The following is a 25,690-nucleotide window of genomic DNA, read 5'->3' as shown; positions in this document are numbered from 1 at the left end:
ATCACCCACAGGGAGCAGGTCTTTTGCGTAGGATGGGGTTTTCTTGGAGTAAGAAACTAATTTTTGTTCTATGAAACCTTTTGGCATGAAATACTATGAAATACTCTTTCACTGATTCTCCTAGTCCTACAAAACCTTCCAAGGCTAATAAGAACAAAAAAAGGTCAGATCTAAACATCAGAAAATTTATTAAGTCTTAGCCACAGAAGGTGGGAGAGGGGTCACAATACACAAATCATAATGAGGACTTAGTTTAACTCCTCTTTAACAGGAAAGATTTGTGATGATGATTTCTTTCCTGCCTATTATTCCACAAGAATGTGTTGGGGAGAAACCCACTGCTTTTATACAACTGGTAGAACATAGCACTTTCTGCTATATTCTGAGAACTCACCCTTTACCTTTCACCCCTCTAAAGGTGTTAATCTTGAACTGTGTCTTAGCTCACAAGACGCAACCACTAGGTTGACAGCACGGTTGGGCAGGAGGTGTTTAGGTGCTGTGCTTCATCCCTTCTCCCATCCAGCATTCCCTGATACCTTCAGATCTATCAGTATCTCCTCCATGGAGCAGGCTGGGCTAAGAAGCCATTCCCTCAAGGCAAAAACAGGGAGTCAGATAAATCACACAGACCACAAAATTGAGAAGCAGCCCATGATCTGACTTGGAGTCGTGTTTCACAGCTCCTTTTTGTTGTTCATGTACCTGATCAACATCGTGTTTTTCGAATTCCTGTAGCTGTCTCTGGAAGCCCATGTTTGGATTGGCGCAGGATCTTGCCGCGCGGACAACAGACAGTGCATCTTCCCAGCCAAAGTCTGTGATGGTCATGATGTAGGCAACAACCAGTGTGACACTCCTGGAGACACCTGCAAGGCTGCATGGAAAATGGGGTGAAATACACTGAAGCAGTGCCATACTTCACTATACCTGTCACTAAAAGCATCACTTCTCAACATCACAGCAGACTGCTGTGTTGCTTGCCATGAGGAAGAAATATTACAATATTTGAGTTAAATAGTATTGGTGCTGCTTTTTCAAATGCAGCAGAAAAAAATCTACATGATCAATAAAGTGTACTTTGAGTGGTAATTCATACGTGACTGAAAAGGAAGAAATAAGCATGAAGCAGTCATGCTAAAAAAGCACAAAAGCAGGGGAGAGTGCACACATTCTAAGTTAGATTTTTGTTTTAAAAAGGCAGAAGTAAATCACCCACTTTCTTTCTTCTGTTTATATAGATCAGAACAGTGAAATAAGACTTGTTTCCTCTCCACCATGAATAAAGGCTGCAATTTCATGAGGCCAAAATGAACTTTAACTGAACCAATAAGTGGTACATATGTCTGGTTGCTTGAGTTCCTCTTTCTGTTATCCACTGCATTGTGCAGCTCAAATTCTCAGGACTCCAGTTTGCCCAGAGAAAAAGTTGGGATAGATTAAGAATCATTCATTATGCCTGGTTGGACAACACTGAACAAACTCAGAACTATTTCTATTGGGAGCATAAAGAATGTGTTAAAGTTATATTTACCAAAATAAAGAGTTCCAGAGTCTTTCACCATTTAATGTTTCTGAAATGCTTCACAAATTTAAATATATATTTTTTAAAACTCTGTCAGTACTCCGACTACTTATTCCTGTTTTCCATACACCAAGACTGACCAAATGGCTCGTGAGCAGCCCTGTCATGAGTCAATAGCAAAGTGAGGATTTATGCTCAGGGCCTGTGTACAAGTCCAGTGTTCAAATCATGAGATGACTCTGATTCCCAGTACAGACTCAGATATGTCCCTTGGACATACAGCACAAAGACCACAACCAATAGCAGAGAGCGAGAAAAAACCCAGGGTGGGATTTCCTTTTCTATTCTGCACAGTCCCAGGAGCATCTCTCCAATCAGGGTCTTGCTATTAACAAATTCAACATTTGAATGCTTCAGCAGTTTAAAGAAAAGAAAGAGGGAAAAAAATCAATTTCTATTCAGATAGGGTTCTTTTAACAACTCTGAAGTCACCAAAACAGCTGTTAAAGAAATGAATTAAATTATTAGGATTATGGAAATCACATTTAGAAATTCAGTGATTAAAATGATGGGAAATAAATAATATGTCTCTAGCCAACACATTCCTAGTCAAATCAATCCTATAAAATATTTGATAAGAGAAGGTCAAGAATAATTTCTTAGGCTCCTTTCATCTCCAAGCAGCTGCTCACCCCAGAGACTCAAAAGTCCTAGCATAAGGCTTTAATAGCATTTGCAAATCTTCTGGGGCTTTTTGAATAAAGGGGGCAATTCAATCCAAGAGGTTTTGCTACCACTATTTTATTAAAATTATGAACGTCCAAATCAAGATAGAGAAACCCTTAAAAAGTTTATTTTAGGAAGCAGTACACATACCAGTGAACTAAGCAGCCTTCACCTGTGAGCCGGCACTCGTGGATAAATTTGATGCTCTCTCTGAAATGCCTTGCTCTGAAAACAAAAGCAGAAGGGGGATAAAGAAAGTGCTGTATTTAGTAAAATCACTACTTAGAAAGAGAGAAATATATCCGAAAGCTCACTTCACACTGTTTCTAGAATTTAGAACTGAATACAGGTCGTACAAAGTAAAAGTTATTGTCTGCCAACGAAACACCAGACTCAGCAGCAGAAGTTATCCACCACTCTATCCGAGTAAGAAACTGGTATTTTAGGCAGTACAGTGTGCTAAACTTTATTCTGATGATTGTCAAGTCTGTATTTCAGTTTGTGCTTGATTCTTCTTTGAAGCAGTGACTTGGCCTCACATGTCCTTGTGTGCTCAGATGGAACTCAGCACAATTACACGAGCAGTTCTCCAGACATAATGTCTCACAGAGACACCACCTGCTACCTTATGCTTAACTTTAACTCTACCTCCTCCTTCAAGCCATGTGCTAGGGCGTATCTAAACATTAAGACTTTCTGCTTGGCTATGTGAAACCACTCCCCTTTGTCTCTGCAATGAAAAAATGCTCAATTCAAGCCCTGTTTTCTTTAGTTCCTTTCAGACAGCAGTACCCCTTCTGCCCACATTCAGGGTGTCAGCCTACAGCCCACCTGTTTTAAAGCAGCAGAGGAGAAAACGTAGAGAAGACTCTGTTTGCAAATGTTAGGGTTTACAGGATAATCTCATTATCCTTTACACATGCCCCTTTCACTTTAAGTAGGGCATAGTGAAGGATAGCAAATGGGCAGCTGTCATCATCTGAGTGAATATGTAGCACTGCCTCTTTGCATCCCAGTTCCAAGTTGCTCACCCTGCCTTTCTGAATGCGAAGCCTTTGGCACTGCCTGTAGTTTACCACAGTTGCAAGCAGCACCTCTCAGTTCACCAGACCTGGAGTTCACTGTGGCCTTTGAGTGCTCATGTAATTCAAGCTCACAAGCAGTTGCAATGTGGGCGACACAGGCAGAGGAAAGAGGTTCTTAGGGGGCAGTCATTGCCAGGCCTGTTGGCAAGGGCAAACCTGAAAGCACATTGCGCTCAACACCCATGAAACACAACGTCCTGTATTCAAGATGTTTCCCCTTTCTGGGTGAATATTATACCACAAGGGTAAAAGAAAAAAACCTCAGCCCAGCACCAGCAGCCACACAAAAATCAGGAATACCCACATAAAAGGAAGCTTCCCTTCCTGCCTAACAGTGCAGCTGCTGATACTGTAAACACTCCTGACCTGAAGGACAACACTGATGCAACAGAGTGTCACTGCCTGCAGAACTTGCAAAGGCATGGATATCTAACTGGAATAAACAAAAAGAAGATCCCAAAGCCTGGGATTCCCTCTCCAGTGCAGTAACTGCATCACTGGATACAACATGGAAAACACAGCTAGAGAAGACCTAAGCAGCTTATTTGGAAAATCTCAAGGCACAATGCAATCCCCAAGCTTTAGGACAGCAGGTTAACTTAGGGTTTTATGTTTCTCAAGGAACTGATGAAGTATGTGGGATAAGTGATGACTAAGCCTTACAAATGCATGGATACTCGGACTGCCACACCAAACCACTGTCACTGGCTGAGTTCTAACAAGTCATGGTGCTCAGGTCTGCCAGCGGAGGACAAGAGGTTTCACATAAACAAACTTAGAGGACAAATGAGATCTCTGGCTATGTGTGCAAGAGGTTTTGCTATTGCACAATGAAGAGCTTAGCTGAGATTGAAAGCATTCACTCAGATGAATCTTGGTTAGGTCTGTACTCACAACCTGATCTTCTCATCTTTTCTATTTCTCTTTAGAAAATCTGGCCAGGAGCGCAGCTTCATGCACCAATGAATTAATTTCAATGTCTTGCGCATTTTGGTAAGGTACTTCCAACAATCTGGTTTGAAAAGTATCTGTGACTGAGAATAGCACCTTTGCAAGTCACTAAACATTGTGAACTCCATTCACCCAGTTTTCTTCACCCTCCCTCACTGCTGATGCTCAGTCTGCTGATGTGCTTTCAAGTGTGTTTACAGGCATTCAGGAAAATGAGACAAGAAATAGTCACGCCTAGAATTAGTGCTGCTCTACAGCACCCTGGCCCCTCCCCATCTTGAGCCAGAGAAAAGGAGGTCCTCCGCCACAACCCTACAGCATCAGGGTCTCTTCTGGAGCCAGCAGACACAGTTGCCTAAACTTGTTTTCAAAGTTATGGTAAAATAATGTTTAGATGAAAACTAAGATTGAGGACCAGTTAGCTGTGTGGCACAAAGTGCCAGGCACAAAGAAGAATGGTAAGTCTTACATTAACCACAAAACAGTTGACTATCATCTCTAACAGGAAAGCACTTGACAAATGTGTTGATTTGCAGCCCATTTGTTGGACTTCAGGACAATTTATTACATGATATCTGGCTCCTGCATCTCCCAGCTGAAAGCTGGGTCCTGAACTGCATCATCTTCACGGTGGGAAAACACCACAGGGAGAACCACCAGTAAAATGCCCCTATCAGGATGTTGTAAGAGTTATCTAAACTTACGCATTAGCACACTGCATAATTCAAAACTAGACCAAGAGCACAGTTATGATACCAGAGCTATATTTTCATCCCTTGCTAATTGGACTTTTAGAAATATTTATAAAGGTTAAAAAAACAGCATCCAAATCAGATAGGATAAAGCATCTCAATGCTTCTTTCCTCTGGTGATGTAAAAGAAAAAAATCTACCAAAATTTTCTCCTCTTAATAGGTCATCTGGCTTCTGTATTATCACCACTAAGCACCTGACTGTTGGAGGTTAATTCCTTAGAAACATGCAGCCAAAGAAAATTAACTGGAACAGGGCAAGAAGGGAAGATTTTATTTCTATAGAAGTAAGTTTTTAGTGACAAGTTCTATAGAAGATGACATTTCTGGAGCAGTTACTGGCCCAAGGTAAAATTCTCACAGACCAGGGAAAATGTTGATTTAACATCTAAGAAGTACCTTGAGTCTGAAAAGCAATTGCTTTCTTCCTATGCTTGCTAGGGGCAGAACAGGGGAGTAAAATAAAGCTTTTGAGACACTTTAGTGAACACCCACATGCTAAAAGGGGAATCCCTGCTGTATTTCCCTGGAAAGTCATCCCTCTGAGGAAAAGAGCTCTACTAAACAAGTTTTCTAGGAGCAAATGTTCATTATACACACAAGAAACCAGAGGTTCTCTTCAGAAAAACTGAAGTGCATTAAGAGCTCACAGTCCCAAAATTCAGTGGGTAAAAGGCTTCCAGTAGGTCCTTGCTGTTGAAAAACAGACAAGAGAGCAGTGTGCACCCCATCAGTTGTCCCTGTCAACCACTGCTAAGAGAACACAAGAACCTGCGATACAGGATGCTGCTTGGTTAGTTGTCTTTTCTCCCTCACACCAGCAGAATCCCTCTTTCAGAAGAAGAAGGTAGACAAACAAAGATGTCGTAGAGGGACCAATTCCCTTTACCTGTTCCCTAGCTATCCCTCCCTCCACAGTGGGCACAGGCAGTATGGTTAACCACTCCTGATAAGACTGCATCCAGTCCTCACAGGCCAAAAAAAGACAACTTCCTCTTGCTTTCAGAAGACTGCTTGTGCAGAGCAAGCAATGGTGCTATTTGTAAGTATCATGATTTGATTTTACTTGAAGGCCTGGACTGTATAAAGTAAAGGAAGAAAAATCAGTTACTCATCAAGTTTTATTTTAAGTGATAGAATGTATCAGTATTAGAAGTAATGACGTTTGCTTGCAACCACCTGATACCAAAGCAAGTATTTTAGATGCCTGCAGCGTAACAGAAACAATACTCATGCAAATATTCTATCTTCTTACAGAAGCCTTAAGAGCCTTGGTACTGCACCAGACAGCTCAAGCACAGGAGCTGGTTTTTCACTGTAACTCCTTGATATTTAACAGTGAGGGAACTGTACATTGATTAATGTTCATCATAAATGCCATCCTTTCTCTTTCATCTCTATTAACAAAGGAAGCAGATTTAGAAAACGTTGTCAAAAATGCTACACACCTCAAAATGCCAATGAACAATTAATGACATGTGAATGTTTTCCTCTAATCTCATATTAGCTTTCCTTCCCAAAAAGATATTTCTTTAAATTTATTTATTTTTATTCTAAATATTAAGGCCATGGAAGTTGTCCATGACAAAGGCAGTTAACCATCTGCCTTCTCATTACAGACCTGAAATTTAGGGGATTAGGTTGTTTTTTATTGCGGGTGGGGTGTGGTGCTTTTTTATTTTTTCCCTTCCCCTAAAATCATGACAGAAATGCAGAATGAAAAGGCAAATCACCACACATCAAGTGCCACACTGGAATCTTTCTAGAGTATGAGAAACACATACTCTAAAAATATCCTCCAAAAGCATGAGCCGGAATATTGCTGTGATACAAGAGAAAAGCAGCGCTGCACTTCCTTCCGTACCTACCAGGCCTCCTTCTTTTGTTTCTCTACCAAAACTTGGTAGCAGGATGTGGCTGAAACCCCCCTCATCTCTCCCCAACATAAACAGTGAGCTCTAGAAGAAAAGAGTTGGTCCCCATCCAAGTTCTTTTGTTTTGATTTCTCTTTGGAATCAAGACTTGCAATGCTCAATTAAAACCAGGGGTAAGTCAATTAGCATTATGTGACCTTCAGCAGAGATGAGAAAGAGCAAGGCTTGGACACCCTAGTTGCAGTCCCCATGTCCTCAAGGTGAGAGTCACTGCAGGGCAGAAAACTCCCTGCCATGCCAGCTTATACTAAGAGCAGCAGGGACTTCTCAGGCAGGTTCAAGAAGTCCCCAGCAGATAGTAGGGGTAGTTTCACACAGGGACTTTGTTTTGAAGGCCCACTGTGAGGAATCCATTTCAACCCTTGAGGCACCAGGCTTCAAACCTCTTTCAAATATTTTGTTTCATTAATGGTTACAGATGGCCCTAAAAAAAAAAAAAACAACAAAAAACCAAAGATTTACAAAAACAGTGGCTAGAATAAGCTGTGACTGAATTAGGCCCGGACTCACTATGGAATTCCTGAAGTTTAAGGCCATAAATGAAGAGTGTTTACATACTGAGCCTCTTACAAACACACACAAAAAGCAGGGTGAAATGAAGTGTTACTGTGTTTTCTTAACAGATTAAAGCCCACATTTGTGTAATACTCATTAGAGATCAGAATCAGAGTTTTCGGCAAATTATAGAATAGGCATCATGGTACCATGGGATTTCTAGGGTTTTGTGATTTATTTTTAAAGAGTACTTACAAGTTCTGCGAGGGTGAGTCAGCAGCAGGAATGCACAGATACTTCATTCCCTGTGTAAAGATGCAAAAAGGTATGAGAAGAAAAGATTCAAATTAAACACATTCATCCAGCACAAGTCCTGCTCTATACTGGTGGAATATTAATGACTTTGAGGAAGCAACACCACCATTCAGACAAGCAGAGATCATCTCCAAACAGTCAGATTTTAAAACACTTGCTTTCACATTGCTAAGACACCAGCATATAGCTTAGTCATGCTTCTCCCAAGGCTCCATAGTGAGCTTTTAAAAAAAGGAGTATCTTTAATAAAAATATCTAAACTTCTTTCTTCTTTTTCCAAGAACATAATTGTTCTTACATTCCTAGGAAAACAAAGTTACATCTTTTCTTGCCCTTCCTTTTCTCTGAACAGATGTTACAATCTGAAACTGTGATATGCAGTTTCTTTTAAATTCACACAATCATTTTTCTTTACCCAGTTGATAAACCAAACAAGATGTATTTTAAAGAAGAAACATGTTTGTGGTATGGATTTTGTGTTTTTTTTTTATTTCTGGAAACCCTCAAGAAGGACAACCATCAAACTCAAACTTTTCTTCCACAGAGTCAGCCTCTCTTTCTTAGTTAGTCAGCTACCATAAGTTACAAGATCAAGTAGGGACCATTTCTGATGCATTAAAAACGTTACTGGATATATTTAAAATATCTATAATTAAAACAACATATCTATAATCCTACACTACTGCTTTGCATTGTCAACACTCATTTTAACTGTCATTTTATTTTCAAAGTTTTCTTTGCTCCTATGACTGTTAAGAAAAAGAACACCTCTGAAAGCACATTTAGCTGACTTCTCAAATAGGACTTCCAAGAATACAATCTGCAGCTCAGACACACAAAAACTACATTATTCACTGGAACTCTTTTGAATTATCTCAGATGCTGAGTTATGAATTCTTCAGATGCACTTGTAAAGATAAGAATTCAAGCAAAAGGGTCATTATATAATGCATCTTAATGTAACCCTTTGTAACTGTAATAATCCCACATGTTCAACACCACACATGGAAAGTCGCACATTATGTGCAAGAGATCCTTTACCAATGAGGTGGAGCACAATCTGCACCCACCAGGCATTTTATTTGCCAGCTGGGGGAAGAAGAGGAATTTTCACTGCTCAAGTGTATGGCTACCTGAGGCAGCATCATCTACAACCTCTTTGCTTTTCTGGCTCAGAAACCCCTCCGTATTTCCCCTATACACACTTATTTTCTTCACTTGCCATTGCACAAAGAGCAAGCCCTTTTACAAGAGATCTTGACCCCAGCACCACGACACATATCTGCAAGGTGCAGAAACTTCACGACTATGTCAGAGAGATCGTGGGAATCAATCACAAACAGTCAGAAACATTGTGGGAAACCAGGAGGGCTACACAGCCAAAAGCTGATCTAAAACAACTTGTATAGACACGTTCATTTAGAAAGACAGTGCAGCAGTAATACTTATATTGATAGGCTGCTGAGCTAAGGATAATCAAGTATATTGACAGATTAATTATGCTAATAAGCATCTGTATGACACATCTGAGGGGTTTATCTTGGACACTAGTATCGCTTTGAGTGAGTCACTCCAGTAAAATGAGGCCTGAGACCCGAAAGTAAATTTACATGCTATTCTTTCCCCATCACCTCTAGCAACTCCATGCCATTGAAAAATTGAAAATTGAGGACAGGAGATGGGTTAGCTCCAGAGTGCAGCACATGCCAGAAGGTTCGCTCCTCCAGCACGCACTGACGCAAGCTGTTCTGCAGATTTCAGAAGCTATGGCACATGCTGAGTGCTTTTCACAGGCTGAGTGCAGAGGGGCTTTCAGGTTGTGTTCACTCTAAAAGCAGAAGTAGCACCAGCACAAATTTAAGACCTGCAATGTTCTTTTTTTTGGTCATGGCTGGCTAATTCCAACTACTGCAAGCAAGCATGAAACCAGCCTATGAGAGACCACACGTGGTCCCAAATGGCTCATCCAAAGCCTGATCCTGGACATCTTCAGCACTTAAAACTTCCATTGAAGCCCGCAACTCACTTTTCACTACTGTGCTTGCAAATGCTCATCCTGTTAGCTTTATTAATAAAACTTCTCAGAAAGGAGATGGTTTAAGTTACTGGAATTTGGTATTTTGACTGATGTCTATCACCTGTGTTTTTGGAAGGCTGTGGTGATGGACTCCTCCCTGTGAGGAAATAATCTCACACTCAACTCAGAAATAGAGGTGGGATTTCAAAAGTACTGTGCAGTGACCTAACCCATCTCCCACAAAAATCAACAGTGAAACTCTCAGCAACTTCGAGCCAAATACAGTTTGGCCAGAGTTGGTAACTCCTGAGGATCCCACCCTGCCATCTAGTTTTGTTTCTCTTGGTTGAAATAATAATTATAATAATAGGCTCAAATATCATCCATCATAATTGGATACTTGAAATACAACACCGCCACAAGATTGTATGAGGGAGGTATTCACACATGAGACTCGGGATTCTTTGTGTAGATATTCTTATGTTGATTGCTGGAATTAGATTTTCCTCACACATGCTGCATAGACTTTCTTTTTTTTAAACATATCAGCAACAGGAAGACACTTAATTGCTGAACCCTGATGCTTGTGGCTCTTTTTGAAAATAAAACTACCCAGGATCATAATATTTGTATATCTGTGCCCCGAGACACTACTGTCTTTCCTGTGCACATATACCTTGCAGGGACCATCGAGGAACCGTCTCAAAGGGTCCTTTCAAAGCAGAACAGTTTATGCCAAGTAAACAAACAGCTACCTACAACACTTAATATAGGGTACAAAAGCATGGAAGAAAGACAGAAACACCACTATTTTTTTACCTCGCAGTTTGTTTGCCACTGTCAAACTGCAAAGCATGAAATGTTAGGTGGCAGCAATCATTGGAACAGTAACTACAGCAGAGTAAGCTAAGTCGAAGACTATTGAAGCCAGCTTCTTGTGAAAATTTCAACAGGCTCCAAATTTGTCCCTAGTCAGCAGTGTCATTAAATAAACCTGAATCCAGTAGCAGATGCAATATTCCAGGCTGAATGAAAATTACATATTAATAAAGATGGAAAGACAAATACAAATTTTACGTCAACTGTATGGAAGTCTTTATTTACATCTTTTTTTAAATTAAGGACACTTTGTTCCCTAAGAATGACAATTCACTAAAATTATTCAGTGAAGGAAGGACAGAACAACTCAAAACAGGTATTGTGCCACTTCACCTACACACTAAATTAGGTGCTACAGAGCAGATACTCATTTCAAAACATGGTATTTGTTCGAAACACAGGGAAAAGCTCACAGCGCAGAAAAACTGATGAAAAGAGAAACACCATTTAAAACCCTATACAAAGTAATACATCCCCTTTATTTATTGAGTATTCTTGCATATATACTGTTATTCAAACATTTCTTCAGCTGACAGCTATGCCAGTCATGCTTTATCTCTCCAAACATGCTTTTCCTCAGAGTATCCAATTAAAATCTATTGATCCAGCCTTTTAAATTATACAGAATCTATTTAGATTATTAGGTAATATAATATCCCAAACATATGGAATGGGTACAGACCCAAACTTCTAGGGCAATGAGATGCCAAACACAGCATTTTTCTGCTCATCTCAATTCACTACTACTTTCCACTTGCTAACTTGAAATCACTGCTCACTTTCCTTTCTCCATCCATCACCTTTACCACCAAACACCCATCCCTTCCAACACACACACACCCCCCAGACCTTTTGCTTATTGCTCACATGAAGATCCAAACAGATGCCCCCATCAAATAAAACCAGTGCTTCCATTTCTTTTGGTGTATTTAACCTGTTAACATTGTCCCAAAAAAATCAGTAAAATAAAATATAATTTACTTGTTTTCTGTTTCAGCAGAGTAACCACCAAAACTAGATTTCTCTCATAGGCCCTGAAACTGAGTACTGCAGTTGAACCGATACAGTGAGAGCTAACAAAACTAGGGCAAGTATTCAGATTTCAAGATTGTCAAAGCTGAAACAAGGGAGAGTTAAGTAAAATTTCTAAAATTCACTGTTATTTGAGAAACAACAACAACACTTGTGCAATTTCATCACAGATTCTGGAATTAATAAGTCAGTTCTGCTGCAGTGAATATCACAGGATTAAACCAGATTTCAGGTGCAAACATATATGTGCAGAAGTTTTACACTACAGTCAGTAAGGTAGTAATGGAATTCTGTCAATATTCAAACTTCTAATTATTTTAGAGGTTGATCTACTAAGGTTGGAAACTGAACGGTTATGTCACACTTGGAAAAGTCAGTAAGACTAAAGAACAAGACCTCATCAATATCATTAGCTTTTAAAAAAGATAACTAAATATTTATTATTAAATTCAGAATTTCATTTAGTGCTCAGGAACATAAGTCCGCTATAAGGAAAACTCTGTTTCTATTCTACTTAAATAGAATCTTATTTTAAAAACTCCAGCTTAATTTTAACTACACTTGTAAAAACTGGCATTTGGGGTTTTTTGGTAGGACTTGTACAATTTTGCAGTAGCAGAATGACATATCTCCAAATGCCAAATGTCAGTGAATGGTTCAATGACTGAAAACAGGACCTTTGCAGAGCACACGCAAATTCAATTGTACAATACCAAGAATTATTTTGGCTCTGAACAGGATAAAGGGCCAAAAGTACTGTAAGACAAATGCAGTATCTATACAGGTGTCTGCTCCTTTGCAATGATCAAAGGTATTCTGAAGTCACTGAGAGTGATAATCAGTTTGATTACATCTTAGTTATATTAATATACGTTTTATATGTGAAAGGAAACTGTCCAGTGATTTTTATACACAGTGAGCACTCACAAAACAGCTTGCATGAGAATAAGGACTAAAAATGCTACTCATTATTTCATGTTCAGTGGGTTTTCCAAGTAATGTTTTTACAGATGTTTTTCAGAACATCATCTCCACCACTGCTGCATATACATTTCTGAGGTTCTAGTTAGCACTGGAAGCCTGAATCTAGACTATCAGATTTTGGAACTTGAGGGGAGGGGGAAAGAACCTCATATTACAAAATTGCTGCTCTCCAAGGGCAAAGAGTGGGGGGAAGGGTCTACAAAAAAAAAAAAAAAGTTGTAAAAGAGCAGTATTGTATTTTTGGCCCTAAACTTCTCTATTTAAATTTATGTAAAGATACGATCAACGATTTCCAAGAATTTTTTTTTTAAACATAGAACCCTAAACTTATATTTGTGAACCAAGATGCAAATAGAAAACCTCCAGCACCTGGCAAGTTCTTTCAGGTTACTCAAAAACCATGTGTTAATTTGAGTCGTCACACCAACAGATAAGGACAGGAGGACTTATTTTTGTTTAGGGGCATTTCAGCAAAAAAGCTAAAGTGGGAAACAGCCGGCACAAAGCTTCCCCAAGCCAAACCAACGAGAGTTTATAAAGGGTTTAGTCCAGTAATGCACCGAACTGAACCTGCTAAACTGAAAACCGTTCAACCGTTTGTTTGTCCTTTCAGTTACTTTCTGTAGCAATCACCATTAGTGCTGATTTTATTAATGACTCATAGAAAATGCATTTTGTGCTTCAGCTGAGGACAACCACTAATTGACTTTAGTGAACAACACATTCAGGTTTGGCTTTGAAAAATATTATAAATGAAATTGCAATTACATGAACAATATGAACAGCAGCAAATGGGATGCTCCTGCAACAGAATTTATACATTTGATTTGTGCTATCATGAATAATACAATGTCAGTTTTTTATAACACCGGTTTCATAGTTTTCTTAGGAGGTAGTCTTGGTAATACTTCTGAAAAGCTCCTTAAGGTTGGAATGTGCCAATCACAAATATGAAGAGTCCCATTAAAACCCTCCTTCCCCATCTCTCCTCTCTAAAAGAGGCAAATGTTGAAAATTTAAGGATTTTATTTTCATTGCACAGAGCTGTGGTTATTATTTCTAATTTTAACCCTGAATTCCAGTTCTAACCTGTCTCATATGAAGGAATGCAGAGTGGGAGAAAACACTAAAGAGTTTGTATTAAATTGTGGCTTATCTCCTTTAGAACACACCAAGAGTATTTACAGGACTTCAGCTGAGAAGAAGGACTTTGTTAGTCTGCCTTGACTATGTGAAGCTCCAAGGCATGTCAGGGCATATCTGAGCTCTACTAATCACACTTGATCCCTGAACCCTCAAGGAGGTCTTTGAGTACTAAAATAAAACAATATATCCCAACTGTCTCTTTCTTTAAGGGAATGCTGGAACATGATCACTACACCTCTGGAATATGCTTTATTTTACGTTTTACAAGGGCACATAGTGACAGGACAAAGAACAACAGCTTCAATCCAAGAGAGAGCAAGTTTAGATTAGATACTAGAAATAAATTCTTTACTGTGAGGATGATGAGACACTAGAACAGGTTACTCAGAGAAGTTGTAGATGCACCATCTCTGGAAATGTTTAAAGCCAGATTGGACGGTCTAGCGGAAAGTGTTCTTGTCCATCCACAGCAGGGGGGTTGGAACTAGATGATCTTTAAGGTCCCTTTCAACCCAAACCATTCTATGATTCTGTGATTGGAAGTGTGGGTTAACACATTCCACATCATGTCCTCTGCAAAGGCAGGTCAGAGCACTTGTCCTGTTCTGGTTAACTCCACAACCAAGCAATTAGAAACACCAGATGTCTACTGATCTCAACATCCCTCAAGCAATCATCTCACCATTGAAAGCTTCAAGCAGTCCTCATCCTCTCCTCCCTGCCACTTGCCATGACAGGATCGTGGTTCCCTCAACACAGCTCGCGTGTGATGAGCAAGTCAAACTGTGAACTAATTTAGTGCATCACCACAGCAGCCTCTGCCAGGGCTCACGAAGGCCTGGCCTGACACACTTTAGAAGCCGCTTTGTGGAAGTCTGTTGGTGGCTTCTTAGAGGGCTACTGGGTTAATATTTGAAAAATTAGTCAGAGCTCCCAACTTCACAAGCAGAATCAATGCCAGACAGGGCATTACTTCAAACTGGAATTGTCTTGTGCTACACCTGAAAGAAAAATGGTAGCTGTTTTGCTCAGCATGGTCTTCTGAAACATCCCATGAGGGGAAACCCTTACCATGAAAAGACAGTGAAACATCACAGAGGAAAGTTAAAGCTTTTTGTTAGAAGACAGACTTGTGCACTTTCTCTTCACGTTAGCACAGTGATCGAAAACCAACAGCTTCTAACATTGGTGATACATGAGTTCAGTGCTATGAATGGAAATGCAACAGTCCAACTTGACTAAACTATTAATTTGTAGGGCTGGTCTTTATATAACAGCCATGGCCTTGCTATATGATATTAGCACCTCTGATTTTGAAGGCTCTCTTGCCATCTCCCTCTTTAACAGTTCCTCTAAGTTTTTGGGTTGGAGCTCAATGACAACAGAGCCTGCACAGAGAACATGTTGCCCAGTCATACCCAGCAGGGCCTTCACTTGTCATGTCATCAAGAAGCAATTTTCATATATGAAAGGCCTCCTACAGTTCAAGACTTCTGTATGCTATCCAATATTGCAATACAGTTTTAACAGATTGGGTGCTTCCACTTCCTGATCAGCACCTCTCCAGAATAAATATATGTTGTTGTTTTGTTTCGGAAAAAAAAAAAAAATTACAGCTATTTGTTTCCCAGTATTTCCCTTTTTAGTTATTTCATGTTAAGCAGTGATATGCCTTTGAGTCTAGACAAATGCTTTCTGGATTACTATCTGTGCGAGGATAGTCCTCAGAGTGAGGGATGAACAGATCAAGAGCAGCCCTGCCTAAACTTGAGGGTGCTGGTGGATGAAAAGCTCAACATGGGCCAGCAATGTGCACTCACAGCCCAAATAGCCAACAGCATCCTGAGCTGCATCCAAAGCAGCGTGGCCAGCAGGGCAAGGGAGGGGATTCTGCCCCTTTGCTCTTCTCTGCTGAGACCCCATCTACAGTGCTGCATCCAGCTCTGGGGCCCCAACACAAAAGCGACATGGACCTGCTGAAGTGAGTCCAGGAGAGGGCTACTAAGATGTTTAAAGGGATGGAGCACCTCTCCTAGAAGAAAAGGCTAAGAGAATTGGGATTGTTCAGCCTGGTAAAGAGAAAGCTTTGGGGTATCCTAATTGCAGCCTTCCAGTCCACAAAGTAAGCCTACAAGAAAAATGGAGAGAGACTTTTTACAAGAGCATGTAGTGATAGAACAAAGGAAAATTACTTCAAACTGAAAGAGAGTAGGTTTACATTAGATGTTAGGAAGAAATACTTTACTGTGAGGGTGAGGCACTGGAACAGGTTGATCAGAGAAGCTGTGGATGCCCCATCCCTGGAAGTGTTCATGGCCAGGCTGGATGGGGCTCTGAGCAACCTGGTCTAGTGGAAGGTGTCCCTGCCCACAGCAGGGGGCTGGAATGAGATGGTCTCTCAATTCCCTTCCAACACATACCATTCTATGAATCTATGACTACAAAACAAATCACTAAAGCAGCTTTCAGCATTTCCAAAGTTATCAGCTGAGGAAATTTGGGGCATAACACAGGATTATTTTTCTTTTTTTCTTAATCACAGGGTAATCCCTCTTATACACTCACATAAATATATCAAGTCGATCGAGAAAGTGAAGCCATGAGAGAAAGAAATTTTCCCAAACTTGTGATAGAAGGAAAAAATTAGAAAACTTAAAGGAGATAAGGCCGAAGTTCCCTGGTCAAAGTTATCACATTAAGTGCTAACGGCAGATATTATAGGTTATAGTTATTCTGACTATAGTCAGAACCTAAATAGCTGCAAAAATGCAATTCACAAACTGTGCTAACCAGACTACTTCTAAAATAGCTGACTTTGCTTTCCATTTCTAAAAAAACCCACACATGTACAGTTTAAAGATCATGGGTAAACATGCAAGATTATCAAGCTCAGCTAAAACTGCATTAAGACTTATAGAGATAGGCTTGAAAAATATGAAGCAAGAGTCCAGATCTTAATCCAAGTTGGTATGAATCTATTATCTATACCAGGTCTTCAGACTATGATCATTTGATCCTATAAATATTTCTCAGTTTTTGATAGGTGTTCAGTCATTGAGCTTTTCACTTTCTTCCAAAGGTCTGGATTTAGCAGCCAGTTGTATACCTAATTTTTTAATTCATAATCTTGATTCAGTACTTCCTCTTGTGATTTCCCCAGCTGCAAGCTTCTCATCCTTAATACCTTATAAAACAGGTATATCACAGCATTCAGCAGTAATAAATCTGGTGCAGAGATGTTCTACATCTTCTCCATAGCATCCTTATTTTTCTACAACTTCTATTCCTCACACTTACTGGTTCTGTTCCAGTTACAGCATCTCTTCATTGCCTGCATTCTGCATTTGACTGTTTTCTAAATGATCATCACAGAGCTTTTTAACTCTGTTGCTCCCTTTCACTTCAGCTTCTTAGATACTGAGTCTTTGAAACCCTATTTCTACTTGGATAAAAATTTTAGAATTTGAAAGGAAAAAAGTATCTAAAATTCTTTGTAAGACAAACTGGCTGAGAAGCATTTTATTTCCAAGGACACAGTTCATTTAAGTTGTGCTGGCTGCACAAGCTGCTAGACAGGACAAAAAAGATTATAGAATCATAGATTGTGCCAAGTTGGAAGAGACCAATGAGGACCATTCAGTCCAACTCCCAGCTCTGCACAGGACACCCCAAGAGTCACACCATGTGCCCTGAGAGTGTTGTCCAAACTTTTCTTGAACTCTGTTAGGCTTGGTGCTGTGTCTACTTCCTTAGGGAAGCTGTTTCAGTGCTCAGCCACCCTTTGGGTGAAAAACGTTTTCCTGATAACCAACCTAAACCTTCCTTGACTCAGCTTCATGCTGTTTCCTCAAGTCCTGTCACTGGTCATGAGAGTGAAGAAATCAGTACTTTGCACCTCCACTTCCCCTCATGAGGATGATAAAGACCACAATGAGGTCACCCCTGAGTCTCCTCTTCTCCAGGCTGAACAGAATAAGTGACCTCAGCTATTCCTCATAAGGCTTTCCCTCAAGGTCCTTCACCATCCTCTTTGTCCTTCTTTGGACAATCTCCAAAAGCTCAGTATCTTTTTTATATTGTGGTACTCAAAACCGCACACAGTAGTTCAGTCAGCAGCCAGCTTTTCTCTGCCTCCCCTATCCCTCCCCCCACCTACCATATCAATACTTATTTAGGCAGTCAAATTCAAGAAAAAAGAGGGGAAAACCACTGCTCTGGAGACAACACATAGCAGATGAAGGTGATATTGTTAACGGCATCAGAATACAAAGAAAAAACAGATAACTGTCTTGTTAGGGTGCTCTGGTTAACTCTGCAGAATGAGTGGGGGAAAATCAACATACTGAAAATAAAAACCAAACAAATATTCTGTAGCCACAGAAAACAAAGAAAACTGACATGCATACAGAGGCAGCACATATGCAAAAAGCTACTCTTAATGCAGTTCCTCATTAGAGAGCTTCTATGGCAGGGGACAGCACAGGCATACCCACATAAAACTCTTATTGATTTAAAATCTACATTACTGTGATGGTTATGATGTCTACCAGATGAGTGCAGCATACAAAGCTTCCTGTGACACAGCAGGAGTCAGTCTGACAATGATAATTCTACAAATAAATTAATGCCAAAGGACTCCACAACCACAGGTGACTGGTAATGGGATTCATACATTTACTAGATCAAATCTCTGGTGCAGGTCAAGAGCAGCAGCAAAATTACTGGTAACTGACAAATGTGTGGTGGACTGTGAGAAAGAAGCTGCTGGTTTCAGTCCATTTCCTGACTGATGGACAGGTGTCTGCAATGTTCACAACAGTCACCAGAACTGGCACCTCAAAGTGTCTCAGACAGACCAAGGACCATGAAACGCTCTGGCCCTAAAATGCAAAGCTTAAAGACCATTATAACCCAGCCTTACCTGAATCAGCTTCCACCCAAAAATAGCATATGAGCTATATGAGCATATAAGAAAACCCACCTTCATCTCTAGAAATATATTACAGCAATTACTAACCCTCGTGGCGGTCAAAGTCTTGCTTACTTCCAGTCTGAATCTGTGGCACATCGTTTGCCAGCCGCAATGACAGTCCTGATGTGGACTTTGCACATGGGGACCCACAGAACGCCCATCCATCCCTGCCTCTTTTTGGGCATTACACCTCTCTGGCACATGGTCTGAGCACCTCTTTGACAAGAAGAACTCCCTCTCCCACAACTCATGTTGTTCTCCTTCCTGCATTGCAAACAGCAACCACTGCCCAATGCAGCACAGGAAGCATTCTTCCTTCTACCAGCATTTAAACCTGTGGTTGTGGGGAGGAATGATGAGAGGACTAAAAATGCTTGTAAGTTCAGCTGCTTGGACATGACTGTCCACCACAGCCTACACTGTCCAGAATAAGATGTAGCTGCTTCCAAACTGCTGTACAATCCACATCAAAATCTATTTAGTTTGAGCCCACATTCATCTCCATATAACCACTCCCAGAACAAGGTTAAACACCTGGAAAATCCAGAGACAAACACCTCAATGGACATGCAACCATTTTCTTCCATTAAGATTAACAAGATTTACCTTTACTTACTTTACTTTCAGCAACAGGAACAAAACTTTTTGTCATCTGCAAATGTACTGAGGGTGCACTTGATCCCTCTATGTCACTGATGTAGACATTAAACAGCAGTGGTTCCAACACAGACCCCTGAAGGGTACCACTCATGACTGATTTCCATCTGCACATTGAGCTATTGACCCTCTGGATGTGACCATAAAAAAACCAGTTCCTCATCCACCAGACAGTCCAGCCATCACATTCATCTCTCCAGCTTAGAGAAGGATGTTGTGGGGTGCCACGTCCAAGGCCTTAAAGAAGTCCACATACAAGAAAACCTGTTGCATGGATCCTGCAGGTCACTGCCAGATACCCTATTATCAAAAGCACACTTGGAGACATGTTTCCCCATCTACCTTTCAGAGTCTCCTGTTCTGAACAGAAATTTTAAAACCTAAACTAACTGAGAAATAGGATAGAAAAAGCAGGTGGCTAGAAACCTAATTATTCTCCTCTGTTCATGGCTTTTGTGTGGATTTATAAAACATCTGTGAGTGTCCTATGGGCAGCCATCCAAAGTGCCCTGGAGGAGCCAACTTGATTCACCAAGGCTACTGCCCCTGTGCATCTGTGGGAGCACACACAGTGCTGTTGGACACTGCTCTCACTCATTACATCTGAAATAACAAACCTGATTCCATACAGTCTGTGTGCCTTTCTCTTGGACGTGCCACCTGCTACTCACAGGGTTTTCCATGAGATAGATATTTGTATCACAGGAGTGATAAACATGCATCTTTAAACTTCAAAATTCTCACCAAAGTGGTTAAGATCCTGTATAATAATGGTATGCTTCATGGCAACAATAGCATTAGAATGCTCTCTAAATATATTTCAAAATTGTTTTTATTATAGGAGAAATTTCTCTGAAACAGCTTATACAAAAAGAACTAAAGGGCAATATGGCAAGATAGTTCAGGCCAGATTTTGGCAAATTTCTTCCAGAGTAAATCACTTGAAGTCTTACAAACAATTCTGTGCCTTGCACTTAATGCAAGATAGTTATGTCTAAAAAAGGTGTAAGAAGTCTTCAAATCCAACTAATTTCATAGCTACTTTTCCCTGTTATTCCAGCTTGAAAGTACTCATGACTTCCTAAGGCCAAACTTTGATTATAAGCCACCCATGAATCAGACATCCATAAGGGTTTGTAAATGATGATTGAGATAATGTCCAAAACTGGATTTCTATAAGAAAACTTTTTTTTTAAGTATATCTCAGTAGGCACATGTAACCTAAACCAATATAATACTTTGTTGTAAAACTCTTCAATCATTTTCTAATAGCTTACTAACTTACAAGGAACTAAAGCAACCTATACCCAAAACCCACAGTATCTAAGCCACACTGGTAAGCATATTTTTTTAAAAGGTACTGTGAGCATTTCAGACAACCAGGTTACAGTCTATAACATCACAGAGAGGGGCAATGCCTTGAGTTACTACAATAGAAAATAATTATACAATCTCGCAAGTTGTTGTTCACTGCATAGACTGATGTTTGTTTCCATTTCCTCAGTATTGCACTCTTGACTATGAATGACAAAGTTAGATTGGGCATTTTCATTCTCTAACCAACCAGCACTGGGTACAGAATCAGTACTTCTGATACACCACTTTAAGTGCTGTATTCACAGGTATTATCAAAACAGTGATGAAACTTCAAAATCTGAGAAGCAAGATGTGAGTAATTTGTGACTTCTGAAAGCTAAAGTATGTATCCATATTCTTTGTTCCACAGACAGGCAGAAAAGACCACATTCTCTTTGATAAAATGTTACTAAAACACTACTGGCTTTTCAATGTCTAAAAACACTTACCTTCCTTAGCATGCACAGAAAGCTTTGTCTAATGAATTATTTGTAGCATTTCCTACAGGTTCCTACATTTCCTATGGGACTAGGCAATACTGGAGATAAAATATTGTTAGTTAAAGGCAACTACTGCAAAGCAAAAAGCAAAGGCAGCTTTTTACAGGTGATTAGTATTCACATAAATACATAAACATGAAACAGAGAATCTCAGGGAAAAGATATACCCTTATCACTGCAATTGCATGTTTAGAAGTCTGAATAACAGATGATTTCTGAACACAAAAGTAACCACTTTCCATGACTGGAATTTGGGGAGAAAGGTGATAAGGGATACACATTGGAAAACATTCCTATATGATTTCAGTAGACATGAGAACAATCCCCAAGCACAATGTGGACACACAAGCTGTAAACAAACCCACCTACAACCTAGCATGGATGTAAATAACTAAGGAAGTAACCAAACCTAACAGAGGTTATCTAGGCTTCTGTTCCTAAACAGAAGCATTCAGTCACAAACAATTACCACAGTAAGACCATGACTGATAAAGTAATCAAAATTAGCTCAGCTCCCAAACAAGTGGAATTTGAAATCCTTACACTGCTTTAGGAAGTGGAGAGAAGTTTTAAAGGAACTATATTGCACCCAGAGAAAATTGAAGGCACAGTTGGAAGCAGAGGTGATGAAAGCAAGTCCATCCTCAACCAGTCACTGTTGTTCACGTGCCACTCTAACTTTCGAAACACTGCTGTGAATTGTGGAAGATTAGGAAGAGATTTCGATAAACGTAATCCTTGATGTCTTTTGTGGTGGTAACTAGAGGAAGAAATGGTGACCTGGTTATATTTGAACCACAAAAGCTCCTAGTTCTATTTACCATGCAGCCTCACAAATAGATGTACCACCACAAGCAAGGAGGTGGGGTGTGGGCTGCCAAAACTACCACCACCACCACCAGAAGCACTGGCCTGAGGCTGCAGCTGATCTGTACCATAATTAGTTTTCCTAGTCTTCTAATAATGATAAAACAAAACAAAATTCCATTCATTTTAAAGACCAGCACCCTAGAGGCATCACAACATCTCCTTTACTCAGCACAAATGTTAAGAGCACTCTTGAGATTCAGACTGTTTCAGACTTAACAAGCATTAGGCACAACACAAGTCAAATGGACAGTGTAACAAATTCAACAGCTAAAGCTCTTCTTCAGCACATTTATAAATTCAAGGTCAACCCAGAGTTTACCATTACCTTAATACTGGGGTTGGTTGTGACTACGGGGGACACCTCTTGTTTGGCTTACCTATTGACTTGCCTGGGAGAAGTGGAAATTCTGTCATTTAAGGACTGAAATCACTGGAGATATTTTGCATGAAGAAAAAGAAAAGCGGAGATTCCCAGCAGCATATGAGGGCTAACACCAACAACTGCCTTACCAACTATTTTGCCACATTTCATGAGAAGTGGAATGCAGGGAAGGAACAAACAAATTTTAGAGGATAATAGCTCCTGACATAAATCAAATAGCAGGATTTTAAGACATAGCAAAGCCCAGCCAGACTCCCCTCCAAGGTAAGCTGGTGCAAAGAAGAAAGCATAGCCTTCCAACAAAGGATACCTGTAGTCTATCCCCAGCTCCTTCCCTGCTCAAGATAACACAGTAAATACAGGTCTTCAGACTGGTTTCCCTTCAGTAAAATGGGAATAATACTTTATGTTATAGTGTTGAAGACTACAGATGCTCTACTATTTTAGATCTATTATGTGAGGATCACTGGTTCCTCCCACACTCCAAGCCTAAATAAGGCTATTTCACATAAAAAAGGACTGCAAACTCATTTGCCATAAAGATTCAAGGAAGGGGCCCAAGTACAAAGAAGGGTTAGTAATGGGGAAGAAATGTTGTTTATGTGATACTTAAACTCCACACAGAAGGAAACTTACCTTTACTATTAAATTAATAATAATCCCACTATTATGTTATACAGATTGACAGTGTAGTTCTCTTCCTCTGTCAGTTAGATTTCTTGTTGTTATAACAGCAGCAACAACAAAACCTGTGGCTGGATCTCAAAACTACAGCTTTAAAGAAAATCAGTCTCAAAACATCAATTGCACAGAACAAAAAATTAACCCAAAGATGACTGTAACAGTCAACTGCAAAGTAAGGATTTACTGTGGAGTCCCCACAACTCTTACCTCAAGCATAGGGCGGGCACTGTCATGGATTGAAAGAATGTGTGTAATGTTATTCTTACTCAGTTGCTCTACATCTCGGGCATCTGTGATAGAGGGAAAAAAAGGAAAATATTTTTTTTTAATATCTTGAAATAGCATTTAAATTGTGCACGTTGAAGTTACTTATTGATGATACATTTCCTTTTGAAGCTGCATAAAGTCATGCAAAACCTCAAATGCAGCTGTTCTAGAACACCATCATCAGAGTGGGTAACGGGAAGACACACTTCAAACTCCAAACCAAATTATATACTATATAAAGACCAAGCTTAAGTGACTCAGGAATGTGTTCTCAAGTCAGAAGTTTCATGTATTTTGCATCTGAAATATAAGTCTGTGCATGCCTGTGCAGGTGATGACCATCTGAACACGCACTCAGAGCTGAACAAGAAATATCTGACCTCCACTCTACCCACAAATCCCCCTTCAGGGAATACATTTTCACTTGGGAAACTGACCCTATGATATCCAGGTCTGAGAAGGGAAGCCAACCATACCACCTGAATTGAGGTCTCAGCAGACAAGCCAAGACGATAACAAGATTCATACTTTTTGTAAACCAGTAAAGAAAAAAGTGCATTTAGGCAATACAAATGATAATTTTAAGTCTAAAGAGAGACAGGTGATAAAGATATCAAATGAATGAAAAAGAAAAATGCTGTAGCAAGGAAGTGGAGTTGTGAAAAGGTGGTTCCTAGACCTGTAACCAAGGGATTTCAGACATTCAAAACTGGAAAGAAAACAGGGGCGACTGAAAATTTAATGCTAGATACAGCAAAACCATAGGCTTGATTCTATAAAAAAAAGGGTAAAATAGACTGTCATCAGTGAGCAGCTTTCCCTATACTAAACTATCAGCATGTCAGAAAATGACCTGAAAGAACCACCAATAAAGGTAAAAGTTAGCTTGTGCCCATTTACTTTTGACCTTTTTGCTTGAGAATGGCACAGCACACCATGGCAAGTTCAGCAGTGGTTTTGTGATGTGAACACCTGCCTTTGAAATCTGCCCAACAATCTGTTCACATTAGCCTGGTTGCACACAAAAAGAGAGCACTGACCACAAAGGTTTCAAACCGGCTCTCTCTAGGTACAAAAATAATAGCATCACCTGTACATCCTTTATGTACATATGAGAGTTCAATTAGAATCTCTGGTGTCATCTTATCCACCTACTATAAAGTTTCAGTGCCTTTCTACATCACAAAGAAGAGCTGGACATTTAATTATACTGCCCAAAAATGAGATCCAAGTGAGCACAGTAGCAAGCAATAAAATTTAAACTTAATCCAATTATGAAAGCTTCTCTACAGCTAATAAAATGAAGAGAAGAGTCAAAACTGCAAGGATTTTACTCACTACTGCTCAAGCCTGCATGATCAACACAGATGCCTAATCCTTCAGAAGAGAATTAACACAAATTCTGTCTGAAACAGAATTAAAGCCTAGCTTCACAGAACAAATAAAATTTACTAAAAATCTCAGAGCAAATATTTCAAAGAAGAAATGCTAATGCTTGCCAGGAGAGGTCCTCTAATCCACCTGACCTTCAGATTTTTTTAACAGTTTGTAGGACAGTCTCAGTTCCTTAGGGAATGCCTCAGCAGGCAAGGATTTGAAAGCCAGAAACCAGTGCCCCTAAAGTGCCCCTATTTTCTGTCTTACAAAGACTAAAGGCAGACTTCAGAGCCTGTTGGCTGGAACTCATGGTTTACATGACACTCATAGGTGTCAATGTACACCTAGCACAATGAGACCCCAATCTCTAACTATCAGTATGACCTATGTAGTAAGAAATGTCTTGCCACACAAGACAAACTGCTTTAAAAGAAGATATGACCCAAATTAAATGCTGACTGCTTTGAACCAGTTTGAAAGGCCTAATGGACAAAGTACAACTTAAAAAGACTGAAGTATCTTAGTTCTTCAGATAACAGAGACTCAAGATAAAGGAATTTCAGCAATCAAAGCTGAAATACAGTGAGATTTCAGATATTCCTAGAAACAAGCTGGAAATGACCATCCCAGAACTACATCACCAGGTAGCCAGCAGGTCCTTAACATATTTGGGAAATAACCATTCAGTTCACTAAAGCAGAGGAGAAAAAGCTTCCCAGCTACTACCTGGATCTAAACTTCAAACAGTTTACAAAGGGGAAATTCCCCTCGTTCCCCAGCACCTG

At 39.9% G+C, this 25,690-nt stretch overlaps 1 protein-coding gene across 5 annotated transcripts in view; it reads right to left on the bottom strand.

Moving 5' to 3' along the window:
- The window catches only part of DUSP22 (dual specificity phosphatase 22), a 44,093-nt gene that overhangs the window by 6,000 nt on the left and 12,403 nt on the right, over positions 1-25,690 (bottom strand). For 3 of the 5 annotated variants that reach the window (XM_058831452.1, XM_058831453.1, XM_058831454.1), the window contains exons 3-6: positions 23,469-23,551; positions 7,723-7,772; positions 2,402-2,476; positions 706-877 (exon numbers count right to left, since the gene is read on the bottom strand). In XM_058831452.1, the coding sequence (XP_058687435.1) occupies positions 706-877; positions 2,402-2,476; positions 7,723-7,772; positions 23,469-23,551 (380 nt within the window). The remainder of the gene's footprint in view (positions 1-705; positions 878-2,401; positions 2,477-7,722; positions 7,773-23,468; positions 23,552-25,690) is intronic. The other 2 variants (XM_058831455.1, XM_058831456.1) reach the window with 1 other exon arrangement.

Source organism: Poecile atricapillus, chromosome 2 (genome assembly GCF_030490865.1).
Source record: "Poecile atricapillus isolate bPoeAtr1 chromosome 2, bPoeAtr1.hap1, whole genome shotgun sequence".
In the NCBI taxonomy this organism is placed as follows: Eukaryota; Metazoa; Chordata; class Aves; order Passeriformes; family Paridae; genus Poecile; species Poecile atricapillus.
Note: the sequence above shows the minus strand (reverse complement) of the source record. Positions and strands in the feature narration are given on the sequence as shown.